General features: G+C 39.1%; 1 protein-coding gene across 7 annotated transcripts in view; it reads right to left on the minus strand.

The window, feature by feature from the left end:
• cast (calpastatin) overlaps window positions 1-25,412 on the minus strand; it is an 89,493-nt gene that overhangs the window by 58,459 nt on the left and 5,622 nt on the right. For all 7 annotated transcript variants that reach the window (XM_007893094.2, XM_007893097.2, XM_007893100.2 and 4 more), the window contains exons 2-3: window positions 21,390-21,452; window positions 894-959 (exon numbers count right to left, since the gene is read on the minus strand). In XM_007893094.2, coding sequence (XP_007891285.2) covers window positions 894-959; window positions 21,390-21,452 — 129 coding nt within the window. The remainder of the gene's footprint in view (window positions 1-893; window positions 960-21,389; window positions 21,453-25,412) is intronic.

Consider the following 25,412-nt stretch of genomic DNA (forward strand, 5'->3'; position numbering starts at 1 on the left):
GTCAGGCAGGATACGGGGAAATGCTCCCTTATTTTAAATTGTGCCATGGGATTTAGAATCTCCATCCAAATAGGCATCTTAACATCTTATGCGATGGTTGACACCTTCCAATGATGCAACTCTAGTAATGCATTGGAGTATCAGCCTAGCCCTGATATGGGGCTTGAACCTACAACCTTCTGACAGACAGGTGAGAGCGCTACCAACTGAGCCAAGCTCACATCTATATAAATGTCAGCAAAAAACATTTAAAGTCCTTCAGCTATTATGTTGGAACGTATCTTCAGAAATTAGCTTGACAAGAATTGAATCCAAATGTATTCATTAAATGTGATTAAGCCATCACTTGGTAAAATCCCATTTCCATATGTCTCTTTCTTAAACCAAAGAAGACCCTTACAACAACAACAACAACAACAAGATTGCATTTATGGAGCGCCTTTCACGTCAGGAGGATGTCCGAAGGCGCTGGACAGTTGGGTCAGGACCCGAGCAGGGGGGAAATGGTCAGGGTGAGGGGAGAGAATGGAGGGGGTAGAGAGTCAAGAGGGGAGCTGAAGGCACGGTTGAAGAGAAAGGTCTTGAGACCAGCCTTGAAGGAGGAAAGGGAGCAAACAAGGCGAAGGCACTGGGGGATGGAGTTCCATAGCCTAGGGGCTAAGAGGCTGAAAGCCCGGCCACCGATGTTAGGGCGGGGGATGTGGAGCAGACCGTAGCCAGAGGAACGGATGGTACGGGCAGGTACATGGGGGGATAGTAGGTCGGAGAAGTAGGAGTATTACATTTAATAGAATACTTTTCACATTGGTAGGACGTCTCAAAGTGTTTGACAGGATATTATGCAAAGTGTGTGTTTTGAAGGCATTCTGTTGGCTGCTTAAAGCTAAACATACCTTGCTCGCCAAACTTGCTGCTTTAGAAGTGTCGACTTTACCAGAATGACCAGCTTTTGCCTTTACCTATGGGGTAAGAAACCAAAAAAATTTGTAATTAATACAAAATTTCAAGAGAATCCTTAAAGGCATCAGGGGTGACACAAGAAGCAATTTAGGCAGGCAGATAGCCTGAAAGCTGCAGAAGGAAAAACATACTGCATTCAGAGTAAGTGACATTGAGCAATGCCAACACTGACTACCACCGATATGTTCTCGGCAATAGGTATGCGTTGATGGGTCAGTATGTCATTTACCAGGAGTCAATGCAACCGGTAACTTTTGTGAGTAATGGAAGTTAGGGGAGACCCATTACGAGTTAGGAGGTGATTAATACGAGTAGTGCAAAGAAATCTAAATAATAATCCTTGCATATGATAAAGCACCAAATCACATCATTGAGACGTCTCAAAGCGCTTCTGTAAAGTGAACTGACTGTATTTTGTGGTTGAAACACGGCAGTCAATTGTGCACAGCAGTGTTCCAAAACAGTCGTGGATTGAATGACTAATTTATGCTTATTTATTTAGTTAGAAAGACCCCCACTGAAATGGAGTTGGCCTCAGCAGTCCTGTCACACAGTAACCCCACATAGACCACTAAGCAGTGGATGGGAAATATAAAGGAGCAATGGTTTTGATAGGCAACTATCAAAGAACTAAATGGGACTCGGATGGCTGTACGACCTAGACAATTATACAATTTATAAAGGTAAGACTTAAGCAAGTTTTACCGTATCTGAAACAGAAATGTGAGCCTTGAAGCAAATAATAAATATATACTGTAATGTATATTCTGTGAATCTGAAGTAAAATAGAAAAACAGATTAAATCCATCTGTCTGATAAACAATATATTCTGCCAAGAAGCTAGGCTGCTACATTGTTTATTAAAAGACAACACTAATTGTACAAATGGTGACCCAACCAGGGTAGTTTAGGACCACGTGGTTTGCATTAACAGTTGATGCTTTTTCTGATAAACAATGTATTTATATTTCCTCTATCAGCAGCTCGAGGAGGCAGTCTAATAAATAGGAAGTTAATGTACTGTAGCACCACTTTTGTTGGAAGGAATACTTAGGGCAGAGCTTTGGAAATGGGATGTCCAGTAGTTTTGAAATGAAGTGAAAGTCATAAACAATTTCCATGATTGCCAGTGGGGAAATTTACCCCTCATTAATTCACCCACTGTACTAAATCAAACAGACCAAGAAGTCCCAAGGATTAATCGGAACTGCTGAATTAGCACATCGCAAAAGAGTGGCAATGAAGACATGAGAATCATTCTTATTTTCCATAAAACTGAAACAACGACAACTTGCATTTATGATGCCTTTCATAAAAGATAATATCTTGGAATGTTTTACAGGGGCTGGGTTGGCTGCCAAGAAAGGGAGAGGAAAGTTAGCCATAGGTGCATTTGGAAAGGTAGGATTTATGGTTATAATGGCCAGTGATTCTACATGTCTGTGTGGGGGAGAGAGAGAGGGGGGTAACTTCAGTACAAAGAACAAAAGTGCTCATCGTCCTAGCTTTGATCCATTCCAGAGAGACCAACTTACACATTTCCAACAAGATTTGATTTCTTTGCTAACTCCCATACAAGTACAGACACAATCCCATCACTGTACTTGACCCTACCCTGATGTCAAAGCCAGAAAGGCTGGTTAAATTAAAGACATAGAACTCTTGAAAATAAAGGTAAAATTGTCCCTTCAAAAAATTTAATTCCTTACTTTTTTTTAAGGAAAGAAAACATTACGAGGAAGAGTCTCAGCTAAATACATGATCCAGGTCCAAAACGACAGGCCCATTGCTTGACATCAGCTCTATGTATCTTTGTGTAACACAGCCAGGTAATGTAAGGTATCCAATTATACGCATTGATCATACAACAACAACCTGCATTTATATAACATTACATATGGCCCCTTACCCCTCCCTCTCTCGGCATCCAACTCCGCCCATGTAAAGCGCACATAGATATTCTCTTTTATGAAAGGCATTCTAGAAATGTAAATTGTTGTTTCTTTGTATAACGCACCCAGCCTCCGTCCTGAGGGTTTTCACCACAAACAAGCAAATAAAGAAGCTTGATCTCGCAAAATAACTCTGTATAACAACAACTGGCACTTTAGATCACATTTCACTGAGATAGCGTGGCAGATGTTGGGCAGGGGTGTTGGTGTGGGTAGGAGAAAGGTTAATCAGGTTTTTAAGACGGTTTTGAAAGCAGAGAAGGAGAGTGCAAGACAGAGGCAGTTATGGACAGAGTTCGCGAGAGCATTATATAGTTCACCAAAAAACAAGTTGCATGTATATCATGCTCTTCATGTGAGGTAACATTTCAGAGTGTTCAGAGTAATAATAATAATACTTGCATTTGATAGAATGCTGTAACATTGAAACGTCTCAAAGAGCTTCACAAATAATTACCGTTAAGTGTAGACAAAGGCAGCAGCTAATTGTAATGCAAGTGGCCTCAAAAGGGCGCACAGCACGGCAGTACTGAAGTATGGAAGTGGACCTGAAGTGACTTCACAGATTACAGTTAACAGTTCCCTCCCACAAATCCTCCATGAAACACTGCTGTGTGACTCAATGTTTGGCACAGCCATGTAGTTTGACGTCCCAGCAGTCATGGGACGGCTTAGAAAGTAGTTCTGTGTAACTGTACACTCCGAGTGAGATATTCAAGAACCAAGATTAAGATACTATGCAACACAACTAGCCGTAAGTGATTTAGTTTTAGACTCAACACCCTTCCAGTTCATATCTGTATCATCTGTTCCATGTTACATTCCTGCAAACTTCCATTCACCCAATTTCTGCAGTGCAGCAGCTTTCCTGTGTTAAATCCTTCATGGCTATGCCAATTAACATTTCTGGTATGAAGTCAATCATTTATTGAGTCAGGTTTGTCCCAGTTCAGTGCAGTGCATACATTCCAGTGAGACATTACTACAAGAAAAATCAAGCCCCCAAAAAGCAAGCTAGGATTCATACAATATGAAAATAACCTGTGTGCAGGATTTTGAAAAATTAGTTCTTTCAGTACTATGTATGAATTTAAATTCTAATACTGTACTTTCCTATCTGCTGCTGCTTATTTTATCTCAGCTGGGTCAGAATACCCTCAATACATTGCTTCTCTCCCTTCCTAGTGGGAGTATATCTCAACTATGGGTTTGACATACAGTTGGTTGGTAGGGAGTGCTTTAGCAAACATTCAACAAGCACTTATAAATGACAGGTCAATCTATAAATAGATCAGAAGAAATGTAAACACATTACCACCACTTGTGTTAACAGTCACTCTATGAGAGAAATTCCCTTGACCCATATATCTTTTATAAGGCAAGGTCAGAGCAGACACTAGGAAGTACTTCTTCACACTGGAGGAATGAGTTACCAGCAAGAAAGAGAGCAGCTAGGACACTGGAGTTGCTGAAGAAACATTTTGATATTTTAATGGGATATAAGTAGGGTTCTTATTGAGTAAGGACGAGATCTCATGAGCCGCGCGCTTCTAGGCATCAGAAGATGGTGTTTTGCTCTTCAGTTTTTTTCTGCACTAACAAACTTCAGCATTTCCTTTTATGAATATTGCAAATTAGATGGCTTTTTCAAAATCTCACTTTCAAAATAGAATTTGAAAATCAGGTTAACAGTGTTGATTGCGACTTGCAGTTTGAGAATATCAGATTGCAAAATTCACGCTCAGTGAACAACAAATCCCCATGTCAGCAAAGTCCAAAATCAGGTTAGCAGCCAAACCTCACTGTGCATTCAACATTCATAACCAGAAGTCACAACTAACAACAAATCTGTTTATAAATGCCGCAAATTAGAACTCAACACACTTTTTCCTCCAATTACTGTGGAAATAATACATGTAATTTTTCACTATGGGCCTCAACACGCTTTATTTTCTGCTGCATTCAAAGAACAAATATTTAGGAATTAAAAGCTAATTCAGCGCCAGTTTTATCAGAACTGCAGGTCTGCTTAGCAACTGAAGTCAATAGAGTTCATTATTACTTGTTTGATCTGTCATTGTTGCTAAGTTGCATCTTTTACTTAACTTTTACTAATATTGAATGTGAACCACCCGAGAAAAATAATCAATCAGCAAAATACTACAGAAACGAAACTGCCCTTTCAGCCCATTATGCCTGTACTGTTGTTTTACTACATATAAAAAAATAATCCCAATATTCAAACATCTATTCCCGGCAGGGCGAAACGTTTGGCAAGATACCTTACTCCACACGCCTCTGTTTACCTAGCAGTAAGTAGGAACCCGGTTGTTAGTCGATTGGCGGATCGCTTTTCCGTGGATGATAATCCTTCAAAATAAAACAATAATAATTTGGTCACTCAATCCACGACGGACACTGCTCTGCACATTTGGCTGCCGCGTTTCACAAAGTACAGTCAATTCACTTTACAGGATATTCTGTGAAGAACTTTGAGATGTCTAGAAGATGTGAAAAGCACTATATCAAATGTAAGGATTATTATCGTCTATTCAATTTCATAGTCAGACAATGCCACATTTATTGATACATAATAGCCAATATGTTTCCAACTGCAATCTATAAACTAGAGCAGTTTAAACTAGAGAGTCTCGGATGGCCTCACCGTCATGATGCAGTCAATTAATCAATCAAATTAAAAATCAATCCACTTGCACTATGTTAGCTGATCTCAGTCACAGTGATGATGAGACAATATCCCTACACAATGGGAGGGGGAACAGGGAAATCAGGTTCCTGCTCCTGATCACAATACAGTGTGCGCACTGCTGGTCGGCAATGTGTGGATAGCAGCATGCGAGAACAGAAACGGGGTTAGTTTTAATAGCATCTATCTCACAGTCAAATAGCTCATTCCCCAGCCTTATCCATGAACAGCAATCACTTGGCTAATTTGCTGCTACCCATGTTAGACCATCTCTTTTCAGGGAGACAGAATCGTCTTACCAAGGCCAATGCTTTGAAACAGAGTAAGCTTCACCTGTATATTCCTCGCCATCTGTGGCCTGAGCCTGTCCACAGTTCATGATAGTGAACACAACAGGTTCACTATCATGCCTGCATCGCAGCTGATCTAGAGAGAAGCTAGGTTAAAGACATACAGAACCTCAGTAACTATTACAAAAGTTCTCTCTGTAAGGCAATATATACAAAACAAAATCTGACTGTCCAATACCCTTCCAACATGAAGGGCACTACATAAGTGTAATTTGTTGTTGCATTGGCCTTTTAAAAGCAAGTTCAGATATAGTGCCCACCTGATGTCCTATTAAAAATGGTGACCTCAATTTGAGGGTTTTAGAAACCTAGACACAACCTCTTAGGATCTTATCACATATCTAACTCTTGAATCAACAATAAAATAGTGCCATGCCCTTTAAGCTGGCAATGCCCAAACCCAAGGGTACTGTTCAAAGAGAGAAGCTAGAAGCTGTCACTCCCAAATACACTGGGAAAAACTGTTCTCTCTTTACGGCCAGCAGGCTAATGGAAGACAAAGAGCAGAACTAAAATAGGTGTGACTATTGTCACCCAATTGTTCACATTTTATGATCCCCTGCAGTACAACTGGAATCGGGTTATCCCCATCAGAAAGGAATCTAAAGAATTTCTGCATGACACCTGACAATTATTTTTCTCCTTACCAACCCAAGGCTTGGTTGAAGTGCTTGAGGCAGAACTTAAAAGAGGTGAAGAGCAATTCAGAGGAACTTTGGGACAAAGTTCCAGAAGATGGGGGCAGATAGGCAGGGCGGTTGACGTGAAGCAGTACAGAGGGAGTGAGCAGGTTGTTAAGGTTTGGGAAGGTCGAAACAACAACAATTTGCATTTATCTAACGCCCCTCATGCAGGATAGCATTCCACAGTGCTTGACAGTGGCGGAGCATGACCCTAGGCACGGTCAAATAGGAACGTCTTCAGGCGCGACCTGAAGATAAGGAAGGGGCAAGGCAGAAGGACAGAGGAAGAGTCTCAGAGGTAGGAGACAAGACCATGGAGGAATTTAAAGGTTAGGTCAAGGATCTTGAACTCGATCTGCTCAGGGATGGATAGCCAGTGGATCCAGGTAAGGATGGGGAGCTTGTGGAACTTGGTGCAGGAAAGGACATGAGCTGCAGAGTTCTGGATCGTCTGCAGCTTTTGAAGGGAAGAGTTGGCTCATCCAGCGAGCTTTTATGGTGGGTATTCTGGAAGTATGAGATCATATGGGACAAAGAGTCTTCCTCCAAACCTCTCTTGTGATTTCTTGTAAAAACTCTTCTTAAAAAAAAAAAAAATGTCATGGCCCTGTGAAAAGCACAAGGTGCTTTGGGTCCATAAACTCAGACTCTTGTTATAAAATTGCTAAATAAGACTTCCTGCGTGTTGTCTGGTTGCCGTTGACACCACTTCCTGTATGCTGCGCCTTTGCTATCGTGTGTTGTCTCTAGCCTGCCTTACATTAATTCATAGGTCTGTTGAGAAAGAATATCTGCCCAAGACAGCACAGGCAGAGTGAGCCAATATTAAATAACCAGTCACAGGCCACACTATTATAGTACAACTCACAAAATTAAAGGAATTAAAGATGCTTCTAACCTCCATGATATACATTTTGCTTGGCTCACAAAGATGACGTAAACATTTTGTTTGTTAGTTGCAAAAAGTACTTATGAGTAGCAGTATCTGGGAATCGCGTTCAAGCTGAATCTCGCTGACTGATCAGTTTTCAGCACTGGATAACAGTTTGCATTTTTGGGATGGAATACCCATTCTATCCCTGGGGTGTCACACTCTTCATACCTAATTCTGGGGATCATAAGAGACTGTATAATATGTGCAGAAAATATCCTCCTTGTGAAATACTTTTTACAAAGGGTTTGAGGACAAGGGCCCTGGAAGGGGGCAGTGATGAGGAAGTTGCATGAAAAACAAATTTTTTGAAAAGTATTGGCAAGAAAGAAGCACAATCCGAACGTAATGAACACTTTTAGGAAAGCGCTTTGTGAGGTCCTGAGGTGTGATTTTAATCAGCGTAAAGCGATCCAAGTACATTACAGTTTACTATTATTATTAAACAGCTAAGAATGTGAAGCTGTAGAGTGAAAATTCACACAGCTCTAGAAACCAGTTTGAATGCAGTACAATCTTACTGTTATGTGAATGTTAGCAGTGGAATGGAATAATCCACAAACCTGCAACCTCTTGATATGCAAGGTTTGAATTCCTCAATGATATGGAAGTCTTAGAGTCCAAGTTTCGCTTTGGTGCTAATAACATCATGTTCTGAACTTTTATTCCTGTGCCATTCCTTAAAGTTTCTCAATCTATTACAGTAATTGTTTTCTTGTCTTCCGTTAACTATAACATTTAAGTTCTGAAATCACAATGGGCTTACGGGGTACTCCACCGTAGAAGCTCTAATTGGAGAAACGTTTAAGTTTCAAAAACCTTGAGCAAGACAGGAGATAAACTTCAGGAAAAGCACCGATTCACTCCTTCAAAAATGAGATGGGTAAGTATCAATTGCCTAAAATAAGTCACTACACTTTACAGTATATCTTGTGAAGTGCTTTGATTTTCCAATCCTGAAATGTAAAGATTGTTTTGCCTGGTTATCAGTTTATCTGCTACCAACATTTTATTGGTAACAGTATTGGAGGTTATAGGTTAGATGAACAAAATACTCTGTGGGATACAATGGTTTCTGTGCTAGTTGGGGAGTCCACTGTTGCACGTGTGGAGAGGGGGGAGGAGAGCCAGAGTTGAATATTGGTGATATCTTGGCTATTTTCCTTGATCACCTTCAGATGGAGGGGGAGTGTCAATGTGGAACCTTCCGCAGGGCCTTGATGGAGTCAATGTACTTTTCTTGTACCATGCTTTTAAATATAAATAAAGCATCATTGTTCTAATCACAGTCACTAGGACTGAAATTCAGCTCATCAGAAAAATGAGCAATTTGTTTCTCCCTATGCAGAGTAAATTATTTTTCATTTTTCCATGCTTTTACGCTCAAATTCTGTGATGCTAGTGCAGCTTATGTCAGCAACATGCACTCTTGGGGTAGATTTTGAACATAATTGTGTTTCTAGGTATTAACAACCATAATAATGACCTTTGCATTTGATAAGGCGTCTGAATGAGTCACCGAGACGTCTCACAATACTTTGTAGGATTTTACTGTAAAGTGGTTTGACTGCATTTTGTGAGCAAAATAATGCTGTTCCAACACTAGGAATGTGAAACTGTTGGAAGAAAGCAATTTAGTAAACTCATAGTAAATAAAAATTGGACTTCCAAGAATGGTACTGTAAAGGTACAAATATCTCTGTCCAAAGGTAACCTGGCTAAAGACAAAGCTGGGGCAGTGCAGGTTGGAGACATTTAATATATCCCACCCTTAATTAAGTATTTGAAGGGAGCAAACCTGTAGGCCACACCTGATAAAGAAATGTATCTGCAGAAGGAGCGTGACAATATTTAAGTCTGAGACTAAAAATAACTGTTGAGATGGATGTCTACTAAAGTTGAAATTGTTTACTGTAGTTTGTCTTCCCCTCCCTCACCTGTCATGCTTCGTTACGGAGCCCAAGTCAGGACTTTGAACTCACAGTATGAATTCACACAATTTTGGCACAAAATAAGGGTGTGGTGAGAGCTGTCAGAGTGCTGTCCTTCGAATGAGATGTTAAACGTTTGTTTGTTCAGCTGGATGTTAAAGATCTCATGGCACTATTCGAAAGAGAAGGGAGTTTCTACCGGTGTCCTTGCCAACAATACTTCAGATTAAATAGATCATATATTCTGCATATAATAAATAATAAATAGAATTATATTCTGTGAGGCACTTTGAGACATCCCGAAGATGTGATAAGGCGCTATGTCAAATGCAAGGATTATTATTATTATTATCATTTACTTCATGGCTGTCTGCGGGACTTTGCTGTGCACAAATTAACTGTAGCATTCACCCACAAATAATACATACACTGCACTTTACAGCAGTTTAAGACATCAACAAAGTGACATATCAAATGAAACGATTAGTATTATTTGTTATGTTGTCTTTGATACTTCTCAGTAAGTAATCCAGCAGGTACGCCAATATTTGTTTAATTACACAGCTCACTTTAAAACAAATCCATGAACCATTTATTGGCTCAAAAAATTCTGTGCCTGTGCTTCACAGTCACTTTAGGAAATATATGTGAAGTTTATATACAGGAAATGAAAAAGTAAAATATTGCACACCAACCTCCACAACACTCCATACTTACATTAACAAGTGAACAAATTATATAAAAAGGGGCCAATTTAACTTTAGATTATAATCAGACATATTATTTGTTTACCCTCGATTGGATTTGCGTTATGTCAGGCTGCACATTGCAGCAACCTATATCCTGGGTGACTGGCTTAAGCGGCTGGGCACGTTCCAAACTGATCTGTTTTTTAAAACTGGGACGAAAGAAATCTTGTTTTGAACAATACACTCTCATTGTTGCAGATACAATACATGCCTAGAAAGGCAATACGATTGGGAGGAGGCTGGAAACCAACAATTGAGAATGCAATCCATACTTTAAGCAGAGAAACCTTATTTACAAGTGGAGAATGTACTGTCACTCTGAATTATTTTCCAATGCTCTGAGATGCTACTCCACATGAACTGTGCTATATCAATGTAAGTTAATCTTCAAGGCTTTAAAGTTTGAAAGAGAGAATTGTGAAAAGGAAAAATTAGCGTAGTAAGGGGAAGGTATACAAACATATTCTTGGGTAGAAATTCCACCAGGGCCTAGAATTAATCTATTGGTATAGCATCTTAGGAGCATCCAGAATTTGTCAAATTTTTTAAATTATTTTTTAAAAAAAGGAAATACTGTACTTTGCATTCTCTCATTCACAATAGTTTCATTTTGTTTTATTAAGAGTAAATACTCAGCAGACATAAAATAAGGTTAGCAGCAAATCAAACCTGAAGGCAGCAGACTTGTGACTGTGGTATTTTCTAGTCCGTGGCAGATATCATCTGACCTCACATCATCCTGCCCTGTCCACTAAAATAGGCACACACATAGGAGGGTCCATGTGACTGTGACAAGTTTCAAAATGAAGATTAAAAATAAGGAATACTGTAAAGAATGCTTGCATTATTTAGTAAATTACAGCAATCCTTTTATTTTAATCTTCTGCTTCACATGGTTGTCTAATATAACTTACCTAAGACTGTCCCAAGATCATAGAGGAAACACTCGGATGAGAGAGCAGAGCACCGCCACCACTTGGGAATATACTGTATTCCAGCAAGAAGTACTAAAAGGTGTAGTGCAGAAGTCAAGTACTGAATTTCACAGGAGATGTCACTGAAAATAATATACAAGAGATCCTGACCATCCTGTTTAATTATAAATGTCAAGTAGTCACCAGTCTCTGCAAACAAAAGCGGGAACTAGAGGTGCAGAATTTGGGAGAGCAACCCCTGTATTAACCTGAATTCCTACTGGATAAGAATGTGTGGCAAATATGTTATTTGAGGTGAAGGTAAAGGGGGACCCTGATAGAGGTCTTTAAAATTATGGGAGCACTAGAGAGTGGAGTCTTATAGCTTAGTGGTTAGAGTGCTTACCTCTCAAGTGAGAGAATCTGGGTTCAATTTCCGGGCAGGGCAAAACGTTGGGCAAGTTTCCTTACTCCACACGCCTGTTTACCTAGCAGTAAGTAGGAACCCGGTTGTTAGTCGATTGGTGGATCGCTTTTTCGGGGGTAATAATTCTTGTAAAAAAATGTGGTCATTTAATCCACGACTGGGATTGCTGTGCACAATTGGCTGCCACATTTCGCTCACAGTCAACTCACATTACAGTATGTTCTGTGAAGTGCTCTGAGATGTCTAGAAGATGTGATAAGGAGCTATATCAAATGCAAGGATTATTATCAAAAACCACAAAATACTGCGGGTGCTGAAAATCTGAAACCAAAATAGAAAACCTTTCGTCAGAACAGAACCCAATCTGGGACCTAGGTTTGATTTAAAGTATGTTCTGACGAAGCATCGTGGACCCAAAACGTAGACTCACTTTCCTTTCTCCATAGATGCTGCCTGACCTGCTGAGTGTTCCCAGCAACTTCTGTTTTAGCAAGTATTATTATTATCAATTTAAGAATTACCAAGGGAGCAAAGGAGGAGATTAAAGAAATGACGTTGCGTACATTCTCAATTTATCAATAAGGTTACTGTCCTCGGTAGTGAACTGTTCCTCGCCTTCAACTGCATAATATTAATCACTTTTGTGATGTGCTGGCATATTCTTCTCACTCCTCTGTCCTGGCAAAATGTGGATCCAAACACTTCCTGCTTGTAAACCACGTCATGTGGCAGAATTGTACTGTGCTTCCGTAAGCAGCTTGCTAGGCACCACACCATTAGTAAGACCAGCAGAAAAGTGCCATACAATAATATAATCATAACAATAATGATTCTTTGCTTTTAGTGTAGTGCCTTTCAGGTTGGGAGGGCATTCAAAGTGCTTCACATGATTTATTATGAAGTGGAGTGCCTGCGTATTTGTGGGCGAATGTGGCAGCTAATTTGAGTACAGCAATCACTCAGGCATGAAATGAATAACCAAATTTTATTTGAAGGATTATTGGCCAGGACACTGGGAGTAACTCCCTTCTCTTTTCAAACATTCACCTGAACAGGCAGATGGGACCTCGGTTTAACATCTCATTCAAAGGTCGCACCTTCAACGATGCAACATACACTCAGCACTGCATTGGAATGTCAACCTTGACTATGTGAGTTCAAATCCTGATGTGGGGCTTAAACCCACAATCTTCCGACTCAGAAGCAAGAGTGCTACCACTGAGCCAGGCTGACACACAATACTAATGACTGTTACTATTTTTAGGTGCCATCAATCCTGTCTGTGGGATGGTTTTACAGCTGTCATCACTGCTGCATATTTCACCAAATACAGGGATCATCGAGTGGAAGATTGGACTGGGTTGGCATTTTGAGGTTGTTTTTAGCTCTATCCAAGATTACAAGAGGTGCTACAGTTGGAGGTTATTCGGTCTCCAACTTTTCTTTTTTTTAAAAAAATATATCTACTACGAGACAATTACTATGACAGAAGCAGGCAGTGCACAATGAGATAGGGTCTTCAGCCTTTCAGACTTGGCTATTAGCAGTGAAAGTTCATTATCCTTAAGTGGCAGGTAGTATTGGGCACAATTTTGCCACAAGCAAGTTCCCCTAATAGCCTATTGAAAAGAATGGCCATCTGATGTGACATTAAACCATACAGATCAGAGGGCCCCAGTTTTGAATAGATTGTGGGAGAGGATAACATCTGGCCCAGGCAGGATATATCTCATTTCTCTTTACACTGGTTTAGATCCCCCCCATCTCCAATAACTAAACATTAAGGCAAGCAATGTGGAATGTGAAGCAGCAGAACACAAAACTGCTATATGTATACAAAGAACATTCTGCTATATGCCACTGTCCAGGACGTCCGCAACAACAATTATTCCACCGATACCTGCTTACAAACTGAATTACTATCAAACAAAGTGCATGCCCATCAATAAGGCATCCCAGAATAACTGCAAAGATAAACAGTAACACCCAAAAATCTCAATCCAACAAAAATACGTTTCCTTCTTCTGCACACGAAGTTGGGTGGAATAACCTGCAGATCATTGCTTGTGGGTAGGGTGGAATATCGCTCCAAAAAAAGCATGCTCTAATAGTAAAGGTATCTGCACTTCATTAAAATGTTCTCTGTCAATGCATTGATACAGGAACTTCAGGTTCCCTATATATGTGGGCAGACAAATGGTCATAGACATGGAATGCCAAGAAAATAACAGCATAATTGGTGGCCTAACTTCATAAAAAAACTCGACTCTCCAGAACATCAAGTGCATATCCTGACTCATGGGTCAGAGTTCAGTCTGTGACTAGAGATAAATGCACCTAATGTAATCCAGTGTATAAAGGGAAATAATACTAACCATGGTCAATTTCCATTCAGTTCCCCCACATTTCTTCTACGACATCCTCCTACTCAAACTCTTTCCAACACCCAAGTTACTTCCTACCCATTTTGGCCCTCTCAGGCTTCCCTGATGGCTTTCTTAGAGGATTGATCTGATGACCAGCTGCCCCAAACAAAAATGAAGGATCAGGTTTGACTGTGGGTCTGTGCTGGGTTAGATGATTCTAGCCGGGGCAGCAGTAGGGCAATACAACTAATTTAGTCTTAATTCGGAAACCATTTTTTCCACAGTTCTTTAAAAGACCTGCAATTACTAAATCGTTTTAAAAACTGCAAGAAAATTTACATTTATATAGTGTATTTCAGGTCAGGAGGGAGGACTTCCCAAAGCTCTTGCCCTCTAGGCTGGTTAGCCAAACAGGTGGGAGCCGAGGTGGGGGGTTGCTAAAATGACATAAAATTAGGTAGTGTACTCTGACTGGATTTCTAGTGGCATTGATTCTAAGCATGATCTACGTTGACTGCGTGCCAGTGCTGCTATCATGAATATTTCCATATGTACATTTGCATCACAGCAGGAATTTGAGAACAAGCAGAATAATGAGCACCAGAGAAACAACTCTGGACTCTGGTGAACCTCTGAATCTGGCTGATATGTTACTAATCTACTAAATGCTGGTAATGAAGATAAAATAAGATTTTTTTCAGGGAGGGTTTGGGCTGTTTGTTGTCCCTTTAGATTTTCTGTTTAATAAAAGTCAGTTCTTTGCACTACCAGTGGTAATTAGACTGACTTTCTTACCAAACAGTAGTATTATAAAATGAGCTGCATGCCTGGGATGGGTTGCACCTTCAGCCCTCCCTGACTCATTATGTTTTGTTCTTTGCAATTTGTGACTCAGTGTAGTGTAATTTGGGCAGCTCTTAACTGACTGCTCCATTGCAGACACTTTAACACTGGCCACAGTATGTTCCATAGTTTGTTAGAAGCTGAGCATAATTACATGTTTATCTATTTACTGGGTACTGCCTTAAGATTCTTTATTGTAAATAGCTTTCCTAGCTTAACATTAATACTGACACACCAGTATGGTTTAATCTTGGTTTAAGTACACGTGAAACAAGGACTAAGTTGTCACTCCTCCTCAGACAGAAGGTGGTTTTCAATAGATCTGGTCAGTGAAGGAAGTGATGAATTGTAGGGATCTGTGCCACTTAGTGTGTTGGTTATTTGTGATTTCATCAGTTTTGTAAAACATGGAGGCGTCCATAGAGAAACTGAACACTTCTCCGGCAGCTGTTAACAGCAATCATATTCTGCTCTCAGGTTGCAGATTCTTCCAGTGATAAACAAGCATAAAATCAGATTAATATTTTTGAATACACTCTTAAAACCAAAGCTGTGAACTGGAGGACAGCGAATTGTATCCCATTATTCAGAAAAGCAGTGAGACATGAGGTTGGAAATTATATACCACTTAGCCCAATCTCATCAGGGGGTAAAATACTTGACAGCATGATATGGCTATTAATATTCTAAAGAGCTGCATAGAAACAGAGCATAAATTCAGCATGCAACTGCTACAAGAATCCATCACTTCAACTGTTGATCACTTTACACATCTGGTTTTGTTTGAGGTGGTTTTAAAAATAAACAAACCAGTCCCAGTGAACGAAATTATAGCAATCCTTGTATTTAATACAGTGTCTTATCAGGTCAAAACACTTCACAGAATTTACGATAAAGCTACTGTGTTTGATATTCCACACGGTGACTCAAATTTCCCAGGTTTCACTGCAGGAGAAGTGGAAACCAACTTAATTCAGTCCATTTCCTCTGGAAAAATGATTTGGACATCTGGGTTCAAAATCTTTGGGGATTTCTTTGTACTATACCATTGTACTGAGGCTAATGGTGGAAGGGGGCAATTTAACCTTAGAGTGCTACAGTTATACACCATCTGAGAGAAACAACTTACATTATCATAGTCAAAGTGTCACAAAGTGTTTCATAGTTTCTGTATTTGCTGTTGATTGTAGTAATGTCTTTGTAGGCAAACAGGGCGGCTACAGGGCAATGATCCAAGAACAGCCAGTAGGTGAAATGATAATTTGATCACAATTTCTCAAAAGTGTTCAAAACTGATTTTGATTATTCAAAATTTAAGACTGTGTAGATTCTTCATTCCCCCCACCCACCCACCCTGAATGGCACTATGTAAATGTAAGTTTTTCTGCAGTTTAAAAAGGGATTTTATGACTACAAGTCTCTAAGAACTGTGGAAAAACATAAATGTATGGTTTACGATAGGATGGACAGAAAAAGCAGGGTGATGTTTGGGACAAGATTGGAAGGAAAGTAATTAGAATAATAATAAAAATAATCCTTGCATCTGATACAGTGCCTTATCACATCTTCAAGACGTCTCAAAGCGCTCCACAGAATATACTGTGGAGTGAATTGACTGTAAATTTTGTACGCGAAATGCGGCAGCCAATTGTGCACAACAGTGTCCCACAAACAGTCGTGGATTGAAAATGACAAATTTATTATTGTTTTGTTTTGAAACAAACTGTTTCCCAGATTGGTAATTTCACCTTTCTGTAATATGCATCATTACTATATAAAATATTTGTTTAAAAATATCTGTCTCTGTGAGTTTGGTATTCAAAATCTGAAAATTCACAATTTTGCTTCATTGAAATAGCAAAAATTTTATTTAACGTATGTACAATATAAGATTGGCTCACTTGCAGTCAACAGATGTTTAAAGGAAAGATAGACAGATATTTGGGTAGTAGAGTTTTAAGGTATACAATGAAAGGGTGGGATAAAAAAATTGGCCAAAACTGGTGGAACAGATTCAATGAATTGAATGGTCTCCACCCGTTCTCCTATGTCAGTACAGATCCTATTCACTCAGTTCCTAGTTTATTCAAAGAAACAAAAGTCAAATGAGAAACCCAGACACCAAGAAGTGACCTGATTTAATATCTTCATTACTGTAAACATTTCATCAACAACAATTTTTTCATATTTGGTAGAAATTAATCACCACAATCACATTAGTGGTTTCCATTTAAAAATATGTCCATGGTATTAGACTTTCTCTTGATAGGAAGTGAAATGTCCATTAGATAAACATAGTTTTAAAAGCGTATCTTGCTTGCTCACAATAAATACAAATTTACATTTATATCTTTTTAATATCATTCATATCAGGAGGATGTGCCAAAGCACTTAATCCTGGTTTGGCACCTGAGCTGGGGGTGGGAATCGAGAGGGGTGGCAAGGGAAAGATGATCGAAAGAATGGTCAAAGAGGTTGGTCTTGAGATGGACCCTGAACGAGGTGAGGGAGAGAGCAAAGGTGTCATAACCCAAAAGTATCATAGGTATCAACCCAATTGTGAATTAAATCGTATGCAACACGCTTTGCCACTTATCAGACACATTGTTATTCTATCCATTCCTTTCAAAAAGCTATTGCTTGTTTTGGCCACCCTGAGAGTGCGACCTTCAAAACAGCTCTGTGTCCAGCTAAAAGAAAACTGATGCGCTACATTCATACAATAGAGAATAAACTCTGTTTGGCAACCTAGAAACATCTCAAATTCAGCAGAGTTCACACTTTTTGGCCTCATAGTCTAATAACAAAATATTGCTTTAATGGTGATGTTTTGTCTTAAAAAAAAGCTTCACATTAGTGCATTTTTAAGTTAAAATTGAACAGCTTACCAGAAAACCTGGATGTTCTCAGTCTTCATTTGGTACAAGTGACAAATCCATCCCTTGTTCAAGCTATTGAATTAAATAATTACTGGGAGTTCCCATAAGGTGGGTTACAGTATAAGAGGGTGGAGCTGATCCTAAATAATAGAATGGATGTAAATTCAGCCTGCAGAACAAGAACATCCACTTTTCATTCCATAGAACCTGTAGCAACGTCAGGTTCAAAGATTAATGGCAGATACTAACTGCAAGGATTATTATTATTTGAACCACAACAATATACATCAAATGCTATCTGCTCAAGAACAGTCCCAATGTATCCCTAATGCTATATACTTAAATACAGCACGGATATCGGCCAAAACAAATTCAAAGCAACACATCAGAAGGCTATCGTTCCTACATTTTTTTTACACCCATCCACATCCTGAATTGCAGTATCAAATAGTTAAGGAACAAATGTTTTAATCTACGAGACAACATACCCGTTTCCGTTTGGGGTGGGGGTCAGCTACTGCTGGTTGAAGGTTCCATTAGTATCAGCCTCTGAATTAAACTGGTTTCTTCTGATCATAAACAAGCACACTCTTCAAAGAATTGCAGCTTTGTTTATATGTGTCAATAAAAGAAATGGGTGTGATGGGCTGAATGGCTTTTGAATGTTTCATATCTACCTTGCATTTCATTTCTCCTGAGGGAATTGATCTGCAGCTGGAGCATAACGCAACTGTGTAATTTTCTAAACTGGAAATATTGGATAATACAATGGGTATAGGCTTCATAGCTCTGCTACCTCAGATTGAATCCAACCCAGATAGATTTAAACACTTTAGTTACTTTATAAAATGAGTTTGGGTAGGGTCAATTCTCAATCCAGTAAAAACAGGGCTAAACTGGTCATTTCATTTGAAAGGCAACGAGGGAAGAAGATACATACATATCATGCTAGTACAGAAGAGGTCATATTTCAGAAGTTTCGCAGAGTAGAAGGAGCTGTACCTGATCTGGGTGCATGTGAAGCTGATACTGAGTGCGTGAAATGGTAAAGTTTTCATTTCTCTGCACTACCACCCCTCACTATGAGTAGCACAAATTCTCAAAGAAAGAAAAATATTTTAAACATAACCAGTGCCTACAAAAGAGAAATGGCACTTATCTCACAGAATCCTATGCACTGCACTTTCATGGTTTAGTGTGGGAAAAATATATGTGTTTATATATTGTGTATATATATGTATATATAGTATTAGATTTTCAGTTTAAGCTGTAAGGATGCCTGACTGGATACTGCTATTGTACAATTAGTGTGAGTTTGTGTGAAGTGGCTGAATGAACAAGGTGCAGAGAGTCCATTCAATAGAGTCCTGTAGTGTATTGGTCATAATCACTTTTTAAAAAAATAATAATTTGGTCACTCAATCCACAACTGTTTGTGGGACACAGCTGTGCGCAATTGACTGCCACATTTTGACCTCAAAATACAGTCACTTCACTTTACAGTATATTCTGAGAAGCGCTTTGAGACATCTCAACAATAAGGCACGATATCAACTGCAAGGATTATTATATCTGTGTGATAGAAAAATGTATCTGTTCAGTTATACTCTTTGTCAATATACACTTATGAAATTAAGGGGATGTTGTACACTTAAAGATTCTCAAAACAAATTTGATCAGAGGTTCCATAACAGCAACAACTTGCATTTATATAGCATTTTTCAGGTCAGGAGATTATTGACTAAAGTAAAGAGATTTAGAATCAGGGTCCGACCACTAAATGAAAAATTGGGTCAAAAATAGGAATCAGAATAAACGTAATTTAACTGGAAATAGTTTGAGTGCTATATTTCAGTTCAGTTACAGGATTCAGAAGATTATCTTTTTAGGTAACTAGGTCACTCATTAGCAATTGCAGTTAAATTTGACAGCTATAAAATAATACTTTTGAATGAAATAGCCATGCATCATGTCAATTCGAAAAGGAATTTAAAGACCTCTGTGAGAAATCATCATTTCAACACACACCTTGTTGGTCAGCCCGGTGTCTGACACGTACGAAAACCCATAAGCAATCTATAGTGTATAGCCGCAGTGTATAAATAAGTTAAACTACAATACAAAGTTACATTTATATAGCGCTTTTCACGTTGGGAGGACGTCTCCGGTGCTGAAGATGCTAAGGTGCAGATTTCTTTAAAAATCCTGCTAGAAAATACTGAAATTGACTCCAAAGTATATATTTGATAGTTTGTTTTTAAAAATTCAAGTCTCCGAGCTGCAGTCCACACTCTGAATGCTTTCACCACAAAGGGGCTTAATTTGTGATATTAAGATATAAGATTTCTTGTATGAATTGCAATTTCTTGGTTGTGAATTTTATTGTAAATTTGTTGCAATTGTTACAAATTAGACCACGTTACGTGAATGCAAAGATCCCTTTGATAAAAGGAGACATGCCAACACAGCAGCAAGTCTTTCCTCTATGTGGTGCACATAGAGGATGTGCACCAAATTCTACCGCACAGGAAATGTTATATTTTATTTAAAACAGTTCACATACACAAAGAAACCCCTTGGTTATAGACCCTCACATCTGCACATCCGTCTTACTTTTGTAATCTCTCCCTCGGAAATGGTTGTGTACACATTCCAGCTGACTCTGCAGTAACTAGTCCCGAATCAGTATCAAATGGTTAACAGCTTCAACTACGGAAGCCAGGGAAAGGAAAAGGAAAAAGCAACAAAGGAGGTGAGCTCAATTTTCTTGAATTTGAGCCAAATGTTTCATTTGTGAGTTCAATTTACTTCCCATCAGGTTACAGACATTGAAAACGAATCCGAAAGTCATCACACATTTCTGTATCATCTTGGCTAGAACCATGTGACCTCCTAACCAATCTAGGCCAGCAATACAGTGTTTTTATTGGCTTCACTGTGAGAGGTACCAGAAAGAAAAGCAATAAAGAAAAACCCTGCTTTTATATATGCAAATATATTTAATACCTTTCAAATATAGTGAAGTGAATCCATTAAATATCTTTCATGCATATTTAACATATCAACATTTTTTAAAATATAAAGTTACCAACTACCTCCAGGGCCGGGGGGTGGGATCCCATACTCATACTCTGATCCCATACTCAAATAGTCATTCTTCATTGATGAGCTGATACAAGCTGTGCAACTATGGGGATTTACAACCAAGCCCTCTCCTGCTCTCACTCAATCTCATACATTGCCCATTCTAGCAGCAGTGATGGACACAGAGGCACTGAGGGCAACAGGATCATCCTAAAGGCACTAACATTTTTTTTCTTTGGAGGGTCAGGTGTCTGACACAAGCGGAAACCCTTCACCCTGCTTAAGAGTATACAAACCCACAAATATACAGTCAATTCACTTTACAGTATATTCTGTGAAGCGCTTTGAGACGTCTTGAAGATGTGAAAAGTACTATATCAAAATGCAAAGATTATAAGGATTATTATTATAAGAGTATCCAAACCAAGATCAGCCAATTAAATACACTAGGATCCTGACTGAGATCAGCTAACTCAGCACAAGCTCATCCCAGGATTGTGGGCCTACAATTTCTGGTCCTTCTGGTACACAGCACATTGAATGATTATTTTGCTCACTAAGCCATTGGGGAACTCTTTCAGGCAATTATTTAATAAGTGTTGATGATACATACCTCTGATGCTTCAACACCTGTGCCAACTCCTTGCTTTGCTGATGTGCCAGTCTTTGCATCTCCCTGTTGAAAGAAGCAGAATGGGCATTCAATTACTTCAGGCATTTTACACAGAGGCCTTTGGCATTTGAAATGCTTATTCTAAGACCACTTGGAATTATATTTCAAAGACCACAAAAAGCAAAAAAGAGAAAATAATTATTTGCAGAGTATCCTTGAATAAACCTAGCACATGTGCAGGACAGCAGCAACAGGCAACTATTGTATTTTTTCACCTCCTTATCACATTGAAATCCCTCAAAATATTAAGCCATGTAGTGACTGTTTTTTATGGTAGTTGCACCCAAACAGTCATAAGATAAACAATTAATTAATCTGGAAAATTATTTGGTCGGACCATTGAGCAAAATTCCATTATTTTGTTCAAATATTTTCATGAGATCTTTAACTAGGGTGACCATATGTCCCTGATTTTCAGCAACTATCCCCAGATGAGGTATTATGTCCTTGAGACCAAATTTGCCCCGTCTTAAGATCAGCAACAAACACAGAACAATAAAATTCTAGAACAGATACCCTCCATCAGAGAAATACAGCCATTAATCCAACAAGCTTCTCCTGTACTGCCAGCATTAGCAATTGTGGTGAGTTCATTTTTTTTATATATGTGTCCTTGGACTAGGTGTACAAAATATGGTCACCTTATCTTTAACCATATCTGAAGAACAAGCAGAATGTCAGGATTTCAAAACCTGATCTTTTAAAAAAAACATTGGCTCTCACAATGTAGCCACCCACTCCCCAGTACTGCACTGGAATTTCAGGGGTCTTCCTCATCAAGTTTACCACCATATGTCACTAGATATTCTGGTCACAAAGTACAAAACCACAAGGTTAAAAACACCACTCCAGCTTCAGACATGCTGCAATTTATGCACTTGTGAATCCACTTACCTTATTGGGAATGAAAGGATATATTTCTATAAGTTTTGATTTGCAGGTTGTGATGGGTGTGTGCAACATACAGGCATAAACCTGCTAACACACCCTTCTCCTAACTGGGATTTCTGATTTGCTCAGGGAAAACAGCCCCGATCAATGATTGCTGTCACTGGTTCGGTTCCAGGGCTTTTTAACCAACATTTATATTAACTGTTTGTCGAAACAAAAGGAGAATTGTGAATGGTGAAAAAATTATTTGGGATATTTATGCTTTGAGTATTGTGACTCTCCAAACATGTTTTAAACCAGTGTTTCAAACAATCCGTTTCTATTCTTGACACTTATTGAGTTGCTGCAGATTTCCAGCATTTCTGTTTATAGTTTATAAAATTATTTCTATATACTGTAATTACATTTGATATAGCGTTTTCTTATCAAAGCCTCTGAACACTTCATCACAACCAACTATTTTCATGTACAGAAGTCAAAGTATTGCAGATGCTGGAAATCTGGTATAAACACTGGGAACATGCAGCATGTCAGGCAGCATCCATGGAGAGAGGAAAATGAGTTAACGTTTCAGGTCTGTCATCTCGTCAGAACATAGAATTGAAAGTCAAACGTTAACTAATTTTCCTCTCTCCATGGATGCTGCCTAATCTGCTGCGTGGTCCCAGTAACTTCTGTGTTAATTTTCCTATACATCTACACAAACATCATTTCAAAAACAGCAATTGAGCTGGGCCCTGTTAAAGCACACCTCAGTCAGGTTCGATTGAAACTGTGAATCTGTGGTATGCTGACTAGTCACACTGGGCAGGCACCGTGGTGATCAGTGTCATGAGCGGCAACTCTGCAAGCAATGGCAAGATGCCACAGCAACAACATAACCTTTTATAACACAAGGTCTCATTTTAAGTACCCTTAACCAATTACAACAACCTGCATTTATATAGCACTCCTCATGCGGCATAGCATCTCAGAGCATCTCAGTGACGGAACTCGACACTGAGCCAGGGAGAGAGGGGAGGTAACCATAGGATTGGTTGAAGAGAAGTCTTCAGATAAGATGTGAGTGGGGGAGCAAGGGGGAGGGATTGAAACACACAGTCACTATACTTTACAGTATATTCTGTGAAGCGCTTTGAGACGTCTCAAAGTCATTATAAGGCACTGTATCAAATGCAAGGATTATTATTATTATTATTGAGGCAGAGTTCCAGAGTCTCCAGGTGTAGTGGCTGAAAGCACAGTCGCCAATATGGAGCAGAGCAGATGAGGAACGTACAGGAGATGCGAGCCAGCTAAGTGAAGGGGGTGGGTAGCTGAGTGGGACATAAGCAGGTCGGAGAGGTAGGGAGGTGCCAGGGCATGAAGTGAATTTCTAATTGAGTGTGGGATCTTGAAGTAAATCTATTCTGCAACAGGGAGGCAGTGGAGCTTGACAAGAACACTGGGGTGATAGGGGTGTCGAGTTTAGTACGGGTGACGATCTATAATTATTCGGATTTTAGGAATGGTGGAGTTGGAGAGACCTGTGAGGAGGGCCATTGCTTTATGACAGGATGTAGTCACTTTAACAGTTTAGGTAATTTGGATGAGCAAGAAATATTGGTCTAGATACCATACTCTGTTATGAATAACTTTCATGGAATTCACCTAAACCACAACAAGTTTAACATTTTGTCTGAAGAACACCTCTGACAATAAAGCATTCTTTCTGTCCTGCACAAGCATGTTATTGAAGATTATGAGTTCAAATCCTGGTTTGCAAACAAAGCCACAACCTTTTGACATGGAGGTTAGATTGCTACCAATAGCTGATATTGGCTATTTATATTAGACAAGCTTATCAAAAATAAGGAAATGGAGATATCCAAAGCTCAAGTAAATTATAATGGTTAAGTTAATTGTGTCTATTGGAGAACTTGCAGTGATTATATCGTGTGCGATAGCTGGAAGCACACTTCAAGGGAAAGTCCAGCGATAAACATGAATAACTTTGTTTACTTACTGACTTTAGCTGAGGAGTTAGCTCTTTATAATGTACAGTATTTTGAATCAGAGACAAAGGTGGTGTGACAAAGGAGAGGCAATAAAAGGGTATCAGAGATCACTAGGAACATTAAGTAAACCTCACATAAATCATATCATTCAGGACTAGTAACAACAACAAAATTATATTTGTATAGGGCCTTTCACATTGGGAGGACGTCCCAAGGTGCTGGACAATCAGTGTTTCGGACCCGAGCTGGGGGTCTTCTTATGTTCTTCTGCACATGTGTCAATGGATCAAGATCACGTTTCCCTTGGTTCAATACAACTGATAAGTGTGGGACTAGTGGAGGGTAGGTGAGCAGTGTTACGAGTTAGGTGATTAATACGAGTAGTAAAACAAAGTTAGGTAGTTTTGATAGGAAACTGAAAGAGACTCGGGTGGATGTACAACTTAGGCGATCATATAATTTATAAAAAGAATTACCTTTTACTGTATAAACACTGGCACAGACCAGTTGGGCCAAATGGCCCATTTCAATGCTGTAACATTCTGTGTAACTTCCAGTTACTGGAAAGACTCTCCTTTTCCAAAATTTGGATTTCTTATCAAATAATCCTTTTAGAAATCTTGCATTTAGACCCTAAAACTTTAGATCTTATTGAACTTGAGAAACTTAACTCATTCCCATAAAGAGTTGCAGTTGTCAAGAGCAGCTGGTAGGAATCAGGATACAGTTTAAAGTACAACTTGAGCACTGATCTGCATGAGCAGAATATGCAGCATATGTATTACATGGACAGCAGTTTTTCATCAAAGCCTAATAAATTGAGGTAATAAATTCTGCCAATAGGATTCAGAATACCTGTAGATATCTAGCTGAAGAGAATGCAATATAAACTGGTCTCATTTTTTAGCCTGTAACGTTTACGTACTTTTACCATTTCCTCAGTTAGTATGTCCTGATCTGATCAGCTGCACATTTACATTTGGATCAAAATGGCTATAAACTAGTTTTGATGCCAATCCTCAAAACCCAATCAACTTGATCTTTCCCATATTGAAATAGCTGAACTCTGTACATT

The sequence above is a fragment of the Callorhinchus milii genome, unplaced genomic scaffold, assembly GCF_018977255.1.
Source record: "Callorhinchus milii isolate IMCB2004 unplaced genomic scaffold, IMCB_Cmil_1.0 Scaffold1, whole genome shotgun sequence".
Lineage (NCBI taxonomy): Eukaryota > Metazoa > Chordata > Chondrichthyes > Chimaeriformes > Callorhinchidae > Callorhinchus > Callorhinchus milii.